We start from the raw sequence: 15274 nt of genomic DNA, 5'->3' as shown, positions 1-15274 counted from the left end.
TCGAATTTTGTGTCTCCCTCTCTCTCTCTGCCCCTCCCCCATTCATGCTCTGTCTCTCCCTCTCTCTCTCTCTCAATAATTAAAAAAACAAAAAGTTAAAAAAAATAGAAAAGGGCAGAGGAATATGAGTCAGTAGTGACCCAGAAGAAATGGGGTGTCTGGGTGGCTCAGTCAGTTAGGCTTCTGACTTTGGCTCAGGTCATGATCTTATGGTTCTTGGGTTTCAGCCCTGTGTCTGGCTCTGTGCTGATGATGTGGAGCCTGCTTGGGATTCTCTCTCTTTCCCTCTCTCTCTGCCCCTCCCCAACTCACGCTATCTCTTTATTTCTCTCTCAAAAATAAAATAAATAAACTTAAAAAAAAAGAAATGGCCAGAGAAGTAGGTGGGAAAGCAATATAGTCTGTTTTTTGTAAATAGGGGAGAGATTCAAGGGGAGGGTGGTTGATTTACTGGCTCTTCGTGTTCTCAGTACTAACCTGTTCTTTCATACTTTTTATCAATGCTTTTCTCTCCTCCTTTTCCATTTGTCCCCTCTCCCAAAAGGAAGAAGAAAGCACACTAGTACTTATCCCCTTAGAACATAGTTATTTGTATAGTAATCTGGGTTTGTGTGTTTTGCTGAGGGCACAGACCTTCAGTTATTTATGACCTCTCACGTAATAAATATTTGAATTGCCTTATTCTTACACAGATGCTTTTTAAAAGGCATGCTTAAAAACACATTCAAAACTTTTCTTGACTTCTGAAACCAGTCCTGACTATACATTCTCTTTGTTGGCCAGGGAGATCTTGTACGAAAACTGAAAGAAGATAAAGCACCCCAAGTAGATGTAGACAAAGCTGTAGCAGAGCTCAAAGCACGAAAGAGGGTCCTGGAAGCAAAGGTGAGTCTTGGGAGCCTAAAATAGGAACGTAAATTGGTCTAGGATTGTTAATCTGTCAGGGTGGGAAAGACCTAGAAGAGTGTCTGAACAAGTATCATTTGCTTTATCTCTATTTATCCAGAATGCCTTCTCCTCCCCCCTCATCCTTTCAAATTGCATCTCAAAATGTCACCTTTTCTATGAAGCCTCCCTGACTTCTGACCTCCCCCTCCCCCAAATGCTAGACTCAGTATGCTCCGTGAATTTCCCTGGAAGGCATTGTGCTCACTCTTCTTTATGAATTCTTCCATGCCTGTAAATAGTGGTTTTGTGTTAAATTTTTTCTTTTAAGGAAAAGGTATATCCATCTAATACTTGCTCCCAAATCTTTCAAACAATAAATCTCCCATCACCAAATTGAAATCGTGTGGAGTTCTAATTCATGATCTTACTACTGTAATCCACTAAAAATTCAGACATTGCTTATCAGTATCTGCATCTAAGGAAGCTTAGTCTTGTAATCTTAGAAATGATCATATACTTTGCTAAATAATTAAGTAAAAGTACCTTTTCTGTAACTCAAAGGGGGAAAAAACCCTAAGGTTTCTATTTTTTAAAGGTATCAAAATCTTGTCTGATAAATTTTATATTGAATTTTGTTGAGGAATAAACTGAATTCACATATATAAATTCATATTTCCACTCACCCCTCCAGTCACACGTTTTCTATTTAAAAATCCCTTACAGGAGCTAGCATTACAGCCCAAAGATGACATTGTAGACAGAGCAAAAATGGAAGATACCCTGAAGAGGAGATTTTTCTACGATCAAGCTTTTGCTATTTATGGAGGTAGGGGATTAATGATAGAGCAGTTATGTTGTTGGTGGCTTTAATATGTGTTTAAATCAAAAACATGGCTTTTCAATTGATACCTAATTGTATCAAGTCACGTAAAACAGGATATTTTGCTTTTGTTCCTTTAAAGTTGGCCATTTGGTGTAAAATGAGTTTATGTCTTTCCACCCTACTTATTCTTAAAGACTGCTTTTTTCCATTAGGATGTAGGGAATTGGTAGGGGCCCAGGTATTAAGCACTTAATATGTCCATATACCTATCAGATAGACTCTTCTTTGGAGCACTCGAGCGCCATTGTAACATTGGCCGGCTGTACTGTGCACCTCCACACAAAGGCAGTGATAAGCCAGGGTCCCCCAGATTATTCTTTATGGCAACTGCCAAGAGAAAACGTTCTTCACAGGTATGTAGATAAATCTCTATAATTATATTTGCCTATCTGCCTATCTGTAGGCAAATACAATTACTGATTAAATGTGTAGTGGTGTTTTTCAGTTAGTGGAGATCATTGCAGTAGTATTAGACTTTTAGTACTTTGCCACTGAAACTTGATTCAGGTTTGGCTAAGCAGATCTCTAAATGTTTAACTTCTTAAGGTTTAAATATAGTGGCTCATATACCCAAGATTAAGTATAGTGGCTCATATACCCAAGAATAATTTAGAGAATTGGGTGCTAAAATGTTAGGTCATTGTTACCAGCTGCTGCAACAAGTTGTATCTATGGCACAAAACTGTAATCTGCTTTTTCATTCTGTTTCTCATATATGGAGGAACATCATTTGCTTTTAGTTTTTTTCTAAACCTACTTGGAATTCTTAATGTGTAAATATAATAAATGGAGTATGAGCTTTTAAATGTTACATCTGTTAGCTAGCTGGAAGTAAGACTCTTCAGTATTGAGAGATTCGAATTGCCGACTTTAATACCTTTTTAGGGAGTATGTGAAGTCTTACAGTTTCTTGTGTCTTTTTGCTTTCATTTGCTTAGAGTGACAAGTTAAAGTCCACGTTTTACTCATTCATATTTTATAGGCGTTAGTGGTCTGTATGATTTTGGGCCAGTTGGATGTGCTTTGAAGAACAATATTATTCAGACCTGGAGGCAGCACTTTATCCAAGAGGAGCAGATCCTAGAGATTGATTGTACTATGCTTACTCCTGAACCAGTTTTAAAGTAAGATCTCTACTTTGGGGGCTGAAATTCTTTAATAATGCATATTTAAGTAACTTCTCCTGATTACAAAAACTACCCATATTCACTATAAAAATCTGGAAAATAAAGACAAACAAAGAAAATGTCCATAGACAGCCATGTTAAAATTACTGTATTTATTCTTACTGTGTTCTTTCTCTGGAAGTCCCTGTATGTACATCAACATTAGCAGCACACTGCTTTTTTCATGTAACGTAGGTGAACATTTATTTACATCGCTAAATGTTCTTCTAAAGCGTTTTTAATGACAGCATAGTATTCTCTTGTGGATGTGCCATAATTTATTTAGTTAGTGCCATATTGTAGGCATTTAAATCATTCCTCATTTTTGAGTCTGCTGAACATCTGATAGATGGATTTTTGCAAATATATATGATTATTGCCTTTGAGTTTTTAGAAGTTCTTGGCAAAGATGTGTATGCATTTAGAATTGAATACTGCTATTTGTGTTGAAGTTTTAACATTCAGGATCCATACTGAGTATCATGAATTCTTGCCTAGTTACATTCCCTATGGTTTTGGCCTTTGCTTAGATCGTTAATAATGGGATAAGCATGGATTAATTGATTCTGCAAAGTAGCACATGCTTTATGGCAACTTGTGGAAAAGTATAATCTAGTTGATGTCTTTTCCCTATGGGAAGAAAGAATTTAGGGAAAGGGTGAGGATATATTTGAAGAAGAATGTTCTCGGCATACATTATTATCTACCATGGATACATCATTATGTACATACGGGAGCTTCCACCTCTCAGATGCATAGATATAAGCTTAATATACTCCATATAGCAGGAAGATTGTCTTATAAGGTAAAGCCTATGTTTTAATTTGTATGAAAGTGACAGATTGGCTTGGCATTTGTTAACTTAGGACCTCTGGCCACGTAGATAAATTTGCTGACTTCATGGTGAAAGATGTAAAAAATGGAGAGTGTTTTCGCGCTGACCATCTGTTAAAAGGTATGGTTTTTCATCTCAGATACTCTTCCAGGTTGAATTCATCAAAACAAAGGGTTTAGATTAAACTTCTCTCATATTTTTTCTCTTAAAAATTTTTTGGCGCACCCGAAACCGATTTTACCATATCTGTTAACTACAGATATGAATAAAAATTTGAAATAAAAAAAATTGGGGGGCATAACATAAAAAGATTAAAGTGCGCAGATCTTACATATACAGGCATACCTCACTTTATTGCATTCCACCTTATTGTGCTTGGCAGATACTGCATTTTTTTACAAATGGAAGGTTTGTGGCAACCCTGTATGAGGCAAGTCTGTCAGCACTGTTTTTCCAACTGCTTTTGCTCACTTTGTCTCTGTCACATTTTGGTAATTCTTGCAATATTTTAAACTTTTTCATAATTATTGTATTTGTTATGGTGATCAGTGATTAGGACTTCCTGAGAGCTCAAATGATAGCGTTTTAGCAATAAAATATTTTTAAATAAGGTATGTACTTTTTTAGATATAATGCTGTTGCATATTTAACAGAGTACAGTATGATGCAGACATAACTTTTATATGTACTGGGAAACCAAAACATTCATTTGACTTGCTTTATTGCAATATTTGTTATATTGTGGTTTGGAACCGAACCCACAATATATCTGAGGTATGCCTGTATGGATCAAGTCCCTTATTTAACAAGAAGTTTTTATACATGATAAGTAGAAACTCTAAGTCCTACAAAAGAATCAAGACAGTGTTATGGTTCTCCCTGTAAAATCAACCATGGAGTTTATATAAAGTAAGAACACTATCCTTGGATTCATTTTCTTACCACTTCAGCACTGAATCTCAAAGCACATTTTCCTTTTTCCCATTGATTGAAATTGACATGTACCAACACTGTTCTTGTAGCTCATTTACAGAAATTGATGTCTGATAAGAAGTGCTCTGCTGAGAAGAAATCAGAGATGGAAAGTGTCTTGGCTCAGGTGAGTACTTTAGAGATGTTATCACAGTAACTCAGGAAGGTGCTGTCTTTCTTTCAGTGTTTGGTGACTGTTGAATTTCACATTGCGCTGACCCTGGCCACAATTGTAAAGAAGTAGAGTTTACCTTCTGTCTCTCTTTGCATTTTTATTTTCTTCTTTCGCTGCCTTTTGTGGCTAATACTTTATGTTAGCCCAAACTAGCAATTCAGTGTAAATAGGCATGAAATTTGTTCTATCTCTTTCGAAACCAGTTTTCTGGATTCAATAGCAAAAACCAGACGAGTGGCTGAAGATGAGTGTTGTTCAGTCTTGCTGTAGAGATTTTGGGGAAGATACCTTCATGAGCACTGTCTCATCAGCCACTCGATCTACTTGTGGTTGCACCGTCCCTGACTCCATGCTGTTATTGTTAAAACCCAATGAGCAGGCCCCTGCTTTCCCTATAGACTAAAAGTTTTATAATTTCTGTTTAAGTTGGCAAAGTTTAGGGAAGACAAAAGAGACCATAGAGATAATCGATTCTTTTACCAAGTGCAGGAATACCTTCTATATCAGAAATAGTTCTTATCCTCCTTTTGGGTCACAGATCACTTTAAGAATATTATGAAAACTGCACCTCTTTGCCCCAGGAATATGCACATGCCCATGTACATATGTTGCTGATTTCTCATGTCGTGTATTCATTTAAGCAAAGTACATTTCTCCAACACCATGTTTGATCATGAGGGTCCATCAAAGCTTACCTCTTAAATTTTATGTACTTCCTTGGGTAAAAATACACACACACACACACACACACACACACACACACACCCCACTGCTATATTTATACATCTTTTCTTTATATTGGTGTATATATATATGTGAGGCTGAATGTAGGAATCCCTACCTCTTTGCTTCTTACTCATGAGAATTTATTAGATACTTTTCCACTGTTGCCTTATTTTCTACAAATATGCTGATTTTTCCCTGTGATATCTAGCTTTCTAACAGTAGAGAAATTTTTTCCTTCCTCGTTTAAATTGAAAGAAAATCTCAATTTGGCTGTTGACTAATCTGCCAATTGATTTTAGTCCTTGTGAGGTATATTTTATCCTTTGCTTAAAGCTCATTGCTTTAGTATTGTTGTTCATGGTTTAGTAAATCAGTTCTTGAGTTTTGACAGTTGTAGTTACACATTCATTTCTCATTTCCTTTTCCAAAGGCATGACCTTTAATAGAAAGAAGAAATGAAAAGCGCTTCTAATTACCCCTAAATTACTGTTTCCCGTTTAGTATGTTAGACCTACTAAGTTTTTGTGAGTATGTATCTTTGATCTTAGCAGTTTCATTCATTTCCGAGTCAAGTGTCAGAGCAGGAAGTAATTAGCTGATTTGTTAAGTCATAATTTATAGTTTGAAATCTGACTCTGTTTCATCTCATATGCATGGTCTTAGGAGAGCAGTCTGTTTTTTGATTTGCCATATCAGATACACATACAAGCTGTCAATGTAATGTTCAGTGAAAAGTTGGGGACTGTGGTCTAGTACTCAGAAATGGCCCTGGTGGATTCACAGCCAAAGGCCCATCTGTTTACTTGAGTGAGTAATAATATTTTCTCCACCTGTTAGTGCCTTTGATTCCTTTCAGCTGTATGAAGCATGATAGCTTCTTTAAAAGCACCGATTCACCCTCTGAGTTAGGATGAGCTTTATTCCTGTTGTGTGGATCCAGTAGCTCAGAATTAATTGTTTTTCTTCTGTATCCATTTTTGCTGACCTATTTCTGAATGTACCAGTTTTTAAAGTCATTTTTTAACTTTCATTTAAAAAAATTGGTAATATATTTTTAAATGTATATTTATTTTTGAGAGAGAGCGAGCATGAGCGGGAGATTTGCAGGGGGGGGCGGGGGGACAGAGGATCCAAAGCGGGCTCCACAATGACAGTAGAGAGCCTGATGCAGGGCTCAAACTAAAACTGCAAGATCATTATCTGAGTTGAAGTTGGATGCTCAACCGACTGAGCCACCCAGGCGCCCCTAAAAAATTATTTTTTAAAGTTGACTCATTTGTTCCTTAGTGTTTCCTACTATCTGGATTTGGCTGACTGTATCATTTTAGTGATATTTTACATGTTCCTCCGTTTCCATATTTCTTGTAATTTGGTAGTCAGATCTAGAGGCCCGATCAGATATCTTTGTCAAGACACTGAGTAAGTAGTATAATGTATGCTATGTGCCAGGCCCTGTCCTAAGTACTTTACATAATCTTTTTTTTTTTTAAGTTTATTTATTTTGAGAGAGAGAGAGCACAAGAAGGGAAGGGGCAGAGAAGGAGAGAGAGAGAGAGAGAGAGAGAGAGAGAGAGAGAGAATCCCAAGCAGGCTCCGCACTGTCAGCACAGAGTCTGACACGGGGCTCGAACCCACAAACCGCAAGATCATGACCTGAGCCAAAATCAAGAGTTAGACACTTAACTGACTGAGCCACCCAGGTGCCCCTACATAGTTGATATTCATAGTAGCCCTTCATAGTGAAGTAGGTTCTGTTTTCCCGTTTCACAGAGAAGCAAAATGAGGCTCTGAGAGGTTAGGTAAGAACTTACTTTTAAGTCACACAACCCATTAGTGGTAGAGTTGGGCAGTTTATCTAGCGTTTTCTGACTCCAGAGCCTCAGTTCTTATGGCCATGAGTTGATTTATCTAATTATTTTGTTTCTCTTGGGAGATTTTTTTTTTTTAAGTTTTGAATATTCTTCAGTATTAGATGGTTTGTCATAGTCATTTGAAATTTTTGAATTGGAGGGTCATACATTATTTTAGAGTTTGGCATTGATTATCGATGTATAAAATGTGCAATAAATTGGAACAAGCAGACATGAATAAGAAACAGCTTCTGCCTTCAAGATCTTAATATCTAGTGGGAAAGAAAAGGTATATGCACATTTAATGAATAGACAGGGAAGTGAACCTGACTGAAATATGCACAGAGTGGTAAAATTCAACTTGGAACACTTACTTACATGATTTCAGATGCTTGCCAGTCAGTAACTATTATAACTGAACCAGAGATACTTTTGCTTTATCTTTCATTGTGAAATGGTGAATGTGTGAGTTTTAGGTCAGTCCCAGAAAGATACTCCATTTTTCTAGAATGGTAAATGGTAAATTGATAAATGGAAAGTGTGTGAACTGGTTATGATTCTAATTTGGATATCTTGGGGGTTAGGTTAATTCTGATGTTCTTGTTTTGGGTGACTTTTAATGATGGATGGGTTTTATATATAATACTCTTATCTTATGCCCTGTTTTTTTCCTCAGTCTTTTACATTAATTATTTTCTTGACCTATCCTTTAGCTTGATAACTATGGACAGCAAGAACTTGGGGATCTTTTTGTGAACTATAATGTAAAATCCCCCATTACTGGAAACGATTTGTCCCCTCCAGTATCTTTTAACTTAATGTTCAAGACCTTCATTGGGCCTGGAGGAAACATGCCTGGGTATGTATCACTTATTCTTTATGTAATGAAGGTATTAAAATTTCTCACAATAAAAAGTAAACATCATTATCAGCCATGAAGGAAAACTTTTGATAAGTGATATGTAGAAAGTGCAGATAAATATATTAAGGAGAAATAATGACAGACATATTATTAAGTATATTTCTTCTAATTCTTTCTGAATGTAATTTTTTTAGTGTATGTGATAATTTTTTTTTGTTACAAAATGAAAGTCTGTGATCATCATGTCTTCTAATTATAGCTGTATAGGGCAAAAGAGATAGTTGAAGAATGATTTTGGAAGTCATTGAATTTATTGCTGAAGGACACTTAGGGAAGAATTTTGTCTAGATCAGCACTTTGCAATAGAACTTTCTGCAGTGGTGGAAATGTTCTATAATCTGTGCTGTCCAGTATGGTGGGCATCAGCCACATGTGGCTTTTGAGCACTTGAAATGGCATTAGTGCTTCTGAGAGGAACTGAATTTTAAAATATATTTAATTTTAATTAATTTAAATAGGCATTCGACTAGTGGCCTACCATACTGAATAACATAGGTTTAGCTTGTTATTTTACAAGATGTGGTTTTCACAGTAAGGAAAGGTGAGCAGCTTACAATATGATCCAGAGCTGGAATCTGTATTTACAGATTTCTTCTCCGTGTTAACACACTTAGCCAAAGTATTACACTTCATAGTTTCAGATATTTTTCTTACGGTCTCATTGTAGAATAATGGAGTGTAGGCATTGGCTGAAGCTAGACAGATCATGTTTCCTGGAGTAGAAACTAAAGAACAATGAAAAGTAATTGTGACAGAATGTATTACTGGAATTGTTTTAGTCACACACTGTGTTGATTTGGGATATTTTATGGAGAGAGGCCAAAGGCAAGCCTTTCATTTTGACAGTACATACAGAGAGTCATTAAATGGGCCAAACCCTCTGACCTATCATCCCACTCCTGGGAATTTATCTGAGGAAATAATTCAAAAGGAAAGGAAGCTATATTTATCAAGAGTACATAAATTAAAAGTAGAAATAATCTATTTAATAATTTGAGATGGTTAAGTAAATTATAGTAAAGTAGTTCATTTTAGTAAAATACTCTGCAAATGCTAAATATGTTATATTTTTATGATTATTCAGAAAAGGGAAAAATAACGAATACATCATTTTACACACTCTACTTATAAATAATGCATATAGGGGCGTCTGGCTGGCTCAGTTAATAGAGAATGTGACTCTTGATCTCGGGGTTGTGAGTTTGAGCCCCATGTTGGGTGTGGAGCTTACCTAAAAATAAACAAACAAACTTACAGCTTTAAAAAAATGCATATAAACTGTAGTTCTGCTTCTATGTGTATCAAAATTGGAAAGCACCATCAAGATGAGGAGTTGGTGTGTTAGAGTGAGAGGAGGGTGAAATTATAATTTAATTTTTTTTGTTGTTTTGTTTTCAAGTTTGTTTATTTTTGAGAGAGAGAGGGTGAGTGCCAGGAGAGGCAGAGAGAGAGGGAGACAGAGGGTCTAAAACAGGCTCTGTACTGATATTAGCCTGATGCGGGGCTTGATCCCTTGAACTATGAGATCATGACCTGAGCCGAAGTTGGATGCTTACCTACTGAGCCACTCAGGTGCCCCCTTTTTTTGTTTTGAAGTTCTTTTCACAAAATATTTATTCTGCAGCAGGCTGTTGGGAAAGCTTTCTTAGTTGATGCTTTTGCACAGAATACTTTCTGTAAAATAGAGGACAGTGGATATCTTGGGGTAGTTGCTTGGCTGTATCTTTAAAACATGGAGGAAAAGAGAAGAAGTCTCTGGCTGGAAATGTAGAACACCACAGAAAAGAAAATGACAGGGAGGATCCGGAAAATTGCCTGGCTTGTTGTAATGATCGTGATGAGTGAGCTCTAATGTCAAGTGTTAGCCCATAATGGATTCTTTTGAGCCATCAGCAGCACTCTCCTGGGTGGGTTCGTAGAGGTACACTTAGGCAGGGTCTTATTTTCGGAAGGATCCAAAACTGTTGTCTGCCTCCGTGTAAATGATTAACCAGGTTTTAGGGACATTGAGAGGTGCTATTTGACTCACTAGGGAGATAAAATAAAATCACATTTCTAGTAGTAGTATTACCATACCAACTGCTTGATACGTTCTCTAACACGTGCTTGAGAATGCTCGCCACCAAGAAAAATGTGTATTCCTAAAACTTTTCTTTAGGGCGCATATGTACAGTTTTGTGCAAAAATAGTATAGTATTTAGGACTTTGAGGATTTGTATCTAGAGTTTCAGATTTTTGGAAAACAATTTCTTTCCTTCTAACCAACTGATTTATTTAAACTCTAGGTACCTGAGACCAGAAACTGCACAGGGGATTTTCCTGAATTTTAAGAGACTTTTGGAATTCAACCAAGGAAAGTTGCCTTTTGCTGCTGCCCAGATTGGAAATTCTTTTAGAAATGAGATCTCCCCTCGATCTGGACTGATCAGAGTCAGGTACTGCCCATATTATTCTGCTGGTAAAAATCGTGAATGACCTTGGCATTGAATGGGAAAGGAAATCTTGCTATGTTGAAACAATTCTGCTTCATTTTTACGTGGGTCAGAATTTATTTTTGTCCCCCAAAAGATTATGTTTTACATTTGTAATCTCTGGGACATCAGGTAGTTTTGAGTGACTAATGTGAACTGAAGGGAAAGGAAGGGAGGTGAAGGATAGGTCACATTTCTCACCTCCAAAATAATCTTTCCCCCTTATTCATCATATGTTTAGAGAATGGCAAGATCTTGACTGTCTAAACAAGGGCATTTTCTGTCAGTGGTGATATATATAAGTATAGGGTGAGGTGGGGATGAGGTGATGCTTATGAGAGGGAGTCCTCAGTGTCCAGGGCAAACAACAGTGCTTGACTTGGGCTGAAAGTGCTTCCATAACCAGTTGACATTCCTCCAGATACTTGAGGCGTCTATATGACAGAAAGGCCAGCTAGCAGGCTTATTTTTATCTAGCCTACTCACTCGCTTCTGTTCTAATAACCTCCCTTTGCCAGATGTATCCAGGAATATGTAGGGCGGCATATTAGCGCCTAGTTAACATTTTTCTTTAGAAACATACTGTGACTTAGCTGTTTGTGACTTAAGCTTTTTGTGGTTTCTATACATTTTTCTTACTAATATCATCTCTTGGGGTAATAAAGTCCATATAAAAATAAGATGTAGGTAAACCTAACTATCTTAGACTCCAAGTGATTTTCCATAGCCCCACTACCCCATCCTTCTCCTCTCTCCTTACTCACTGTAATTACAGACTTTAGTAATAGCATGTCCCAGCCACTGACTCTACATCAAAGCACCCAAACCACCTGCCTAATCTTGTTAGTCCATGACCCCCACTGAGGAAACACTCCTGTGATTGACCAAACTGTATCTTCAGGCCTATGATTCCTTCAGCCTTCTGGTCTAGAAAGGGGAGACTGCACAGAGGAAGGGCTTCAAGACTTAGAAAAACAGGTGGGAGAAAAAAGAGGTGCAGAAAAAAAGAGGTGGTCAGAAACTTTAGCCAGCTATGATAACAGTGCAAAATTTGTCAGGTTTGAATCTTTTATTTTTCTGTTTTTTTCTGTCTTTTTTTTTTCCTTTTGTTTTTTGGCTGTCTGCTCCAGTAATGTCTGCAGGCATGCTTTCAAAATACTGAGGAAGCTGGGTAAGACTAACTTTGTCTAAAGCTGGTGTTTTAGAGAGGGTTTACATCATGTAGAGTAGCTCTTGGAAGTTATAAAGGATCACAAAGTAAGGCCTTTGGAATAAAAAGTGGTAAATCGGAAAACCAACTCAGAACTGAGGAGTGATTCTAGGAGTTAACTGGCTGTGGGACTTCATGACATTTTATTCCTTGGTCATTTTCACTTTATTATTATTATTTAAATTTTTTTCAATGTTTATTTTTGAGAGAGAGAGAGAGCACGAGCAAGGGAGGGGCAGAAAGAAAGGGAGACCCGGAATCCAAAGCAGGCTCCAGGCTCTGAGCTGTCAGCACAGAACCTGATGTGGGGCTCAAACCATGAACTCATGACCTGAGCCGAAGTCGGAGCTTAACTGACTGAACCACTGAGGCACCCCGGTCATTTTCACTTTAAAGCATCCTGTCTGGATTCTGGCTGGTTTTTGGTATATGCCCCTGTAAGATCCTGACTTAGAAGGCTGTTCATTCTTCCATGAGCCAGTAACCCCGTGTTTTTTGTTACATGGGTTGGGTAGGGCTAGGATTTGTTTAGTGTTATGATTTCCTCTTGATGACATAGAGTTATTAGGTCTTTGCCTGGCTGTGATTTCTTTAGGTTGGGAGTATTGGAGTGTTCATATGAAATTTTTAAAATTAATTAATTATTAATTTATATTTATTTATTTGTTTTTGAAAGAGAGAAAGAGAGAGGGAATCCCAAGCAGGTTCCACGCTCTGTGCCGAGCCTGATGTGGGGCTCAGTCCCACCACCCTGGGATCATGACCTGAGCTGAAATCGAGTTGGATTTTTTTTTTTTAAGTTTATTTATTTATTTTGAGAGAGAGAGAGCAAGAGCGAGCATGGGTGAGAGAGGGGAGAGAGAGAGGGAGACAGAGAATCCCAAGCAAGCTCCACGCTGACAGCTCGGAACTGTGAGATCATGACCTGAGCCGAAATCAAGAGTCAGAAGACGCTTAACCAACTGAGCCACCCAGGAGCCCCTAAAAATTTATTTTTACTTTGGTTGGCTGGTTCTGTCTTCTAGACCTGTATGTGTTTTTGTTCCCCGCAGTTCCAGGTACAGTCTCTGAACTCAAAGACAGGAGACTGCTGGTAAAATCCGTGTTTAGTTTTGATTTCCACCTCCTGTCTGTGAGCTGACAGATGGAAAGGCTTTGGCAGCAGATTATTTTGGGATTCTGGGCCGGGCCCTTATTTTGATATGCCCTGCATTTTAGATGTTCTGTTCCTAACAGCCCAGCTCAGCTCTAAGCTATGTAAGGACAGACATTGTGCTTCTCTGTCATGTTTCAATGCACACAGATGTTTGATAGTGGTCAGAAGACAAGATATAGGTGCTGTGGGGCCAAGTAAATACCATTAAAAAATAAAATTTAAAAATCAGAGCTCTTTTGCAATGCATTTCATGTATTGTTAAAACCCATTTAAGCAATTTTTCTTTACTTTGAAACATCTGAAATAATCATGAAAGTGCAGTAGTAAATGTGCGTGTGGGGGGGAGAGTTTGTTTAAAGAAGAGAGATTTGATTTTCACTCATAGCTTAAACCACTTTTCCCTCAATAGCTACTTAATTGCCATTCAGAGAAATCTCTTTGGGAAACCATTACTATATGCATATTTATTTCAGCATTATGCAGTTAGCTTAGTGTTAGCCTGTTCAGTTTATACCTTATGTCCTCAACCTTGAATAACACTTTATTCAAGAAGCTGTTACTCTAAAGAAGCCAGCCGTATGGTGCCATTATCTGTCATTTACTTGTTCAGATCAAGAAAAAGGAAGAAACCAAACTGCTATAAAAGCTAAAGAACAGTTTCACTTCACTTTTAATTTCACATTGGAACTCATTTAGTGTATATTTATAAAGACTTGCTAGTGCTTTAAGGAAAACCATTTTATTTGGAAGTCACTATTAAATATCTCATTTCTTTTTTGCATCTGACTTTGGCTTAAGTTTTCCTAATATTGAAAACTGTATCAATCTGTTCTTTAAAAATTATTTTCCATTGAAAGTAAGAATCTTTTGTTGTTGTGGTTAGTATCAAAGGAAAAACAGAGATGGACAGTAATGAAAGTGGTAGAAACAGATTTTATTCAAGATTATTATGGTAGGGGAAAAGGATCTCAGTATAGAACAGGGCCCAATTTTGAATATAAGTAAGAGGGGATTTATAGCCAAGGAGCATGGTGGGAGTCAGTAGTTAGAAAATTACTAAAAGGGAATATCAGGGGAAAGGGGGATTCTGACTAAACCAGCCTAACAGGATCTTGCCGAAGGCAGGCCAGGGTGATCAGATACCATGTGGGGGATGGTGGAGGATGACAAACCCAAAAAGATACCAGAAGTGATCACACGTAGCAAGCGGGGGAGGGGTTCTGGTTAAATTGACTTAGCAGGGTGCTTGCTAAAATTGGATTTTATAAGGAAGTGTACAGATGGCCTAGGAGGAGGTTCAGGAGACTGATTAAAGTTTGGCCAAGCAAAGAATCTTTGTCATTAGATAGAAGGAGTTAATATTTGAGAGAAATTTGACTGTATTTCTTTAAAATACTATTTAAGCAAGTAGTGAAGTTTTCATTAATGTGTTTAAAAATAACAACTACCTACACAAACTTAATCAGACTTTTTTTTTTCATGCCATTCCCTTAGGAAACAATTTTCTTGTGTAGTGATAAAAGATTCCTGTCGTGTGAGGGGTTATATCATTGTAGAATAAAGTTGAAAATAAGGGCCTCATTTATTTTTTATAGTTAAGCATGCCACTTTTATGTTTTTGCTTCCAGAGAATTCACAATGGCAGAAATTGAGCACTTTGTAGATCCCAGTGAGAAGGACCATCCCAAGTTCCAGAATGTCGCAGACCTCCACCTTTATTTGTATTCAGCAAAAGCCCAGGTCAGCGGACAATCTGCTAGGAAAATGCGCCTAGGAGATGCTGTTGAACAGGTAAGATTCTGTCGGTAACTTCCTTTAGGTTATTCCTCTTCAGGGACTCCAGCACTTAACAAATTCTGTGTACTGAATGATAAAATATTTATTTTAGCAGTCATTGTATTATTTTATTATTTTTTAATGTTTATTTATTTTTGAGAGAGACAGAGAGCATGAGTAGGGGAAGGGCAGAGAGAGGCGGGGACAGAGGATCCGAAGAGGGCTTGTGCTGACAGAAGAGAGC

General features: G+C 37.4%; 1 protein-coding gene across 2 annotated transcripts in view; it reads left to right on the top strand.

The window, feature by feature from the left end:
• The window catches only part of GARS1 (glycyl-tRNA synthetase 1), a 44672-nt gene that overhangs the window by 10724 nt on the left and 18674 nt on the right, over window positions 1-15274 (top strand). For both annotated transcript variants that reach the window (XM_053218263.1, XM_053218264.1), the window contains exons 2-9: window positions 784-885; window positions 1612-1714; window positions 2754-2895; window positions 3804-3892; window positions 4795-4871; window positions 8209-8354; window positions 10703-10852; window positions 14883-15045. In XM_053218263.1, the coding sequence (XP_053074238.1) occupies window positions 784-885; window positions 1612-1714; window positions 2754-2895; window positions 3804-3892; window positions 4795-4871; window positions 8209-8354; window positions 10703-10852; window positions 14883-15045 (972 nt within the window). The remainder of the gene's footprint in view (window positions 1-783; window positions 886-1611; window positions 1715-2753; window positions 2896-3803; window positions 3893-4794; window positions 4872-8208; window positions 8355-10702; window positions 10853-14882; window positions 15046-15274) is intronic.

This window comes from Acinonyx jubatus, chromosome A2 (genome assembly GCF_027475565.1).
Source record: "Acinonyx jubatus isolate Ajub_Pintada_27869175 chromosome A2, VMU_Ajub_asm_v1.0, whole genome shotgun sequence".
NCBI lineage: Eukaryota > Metazoa > Chordata > Mammalia > Carnivora > Felidae > Acinonyx > Acinonyx jubatus.
The sequence above is the reverse complement of the archived record's forward strand: the minus strand, read 5'-3'. Positions and strand labels throughout refer to the sequence as shown.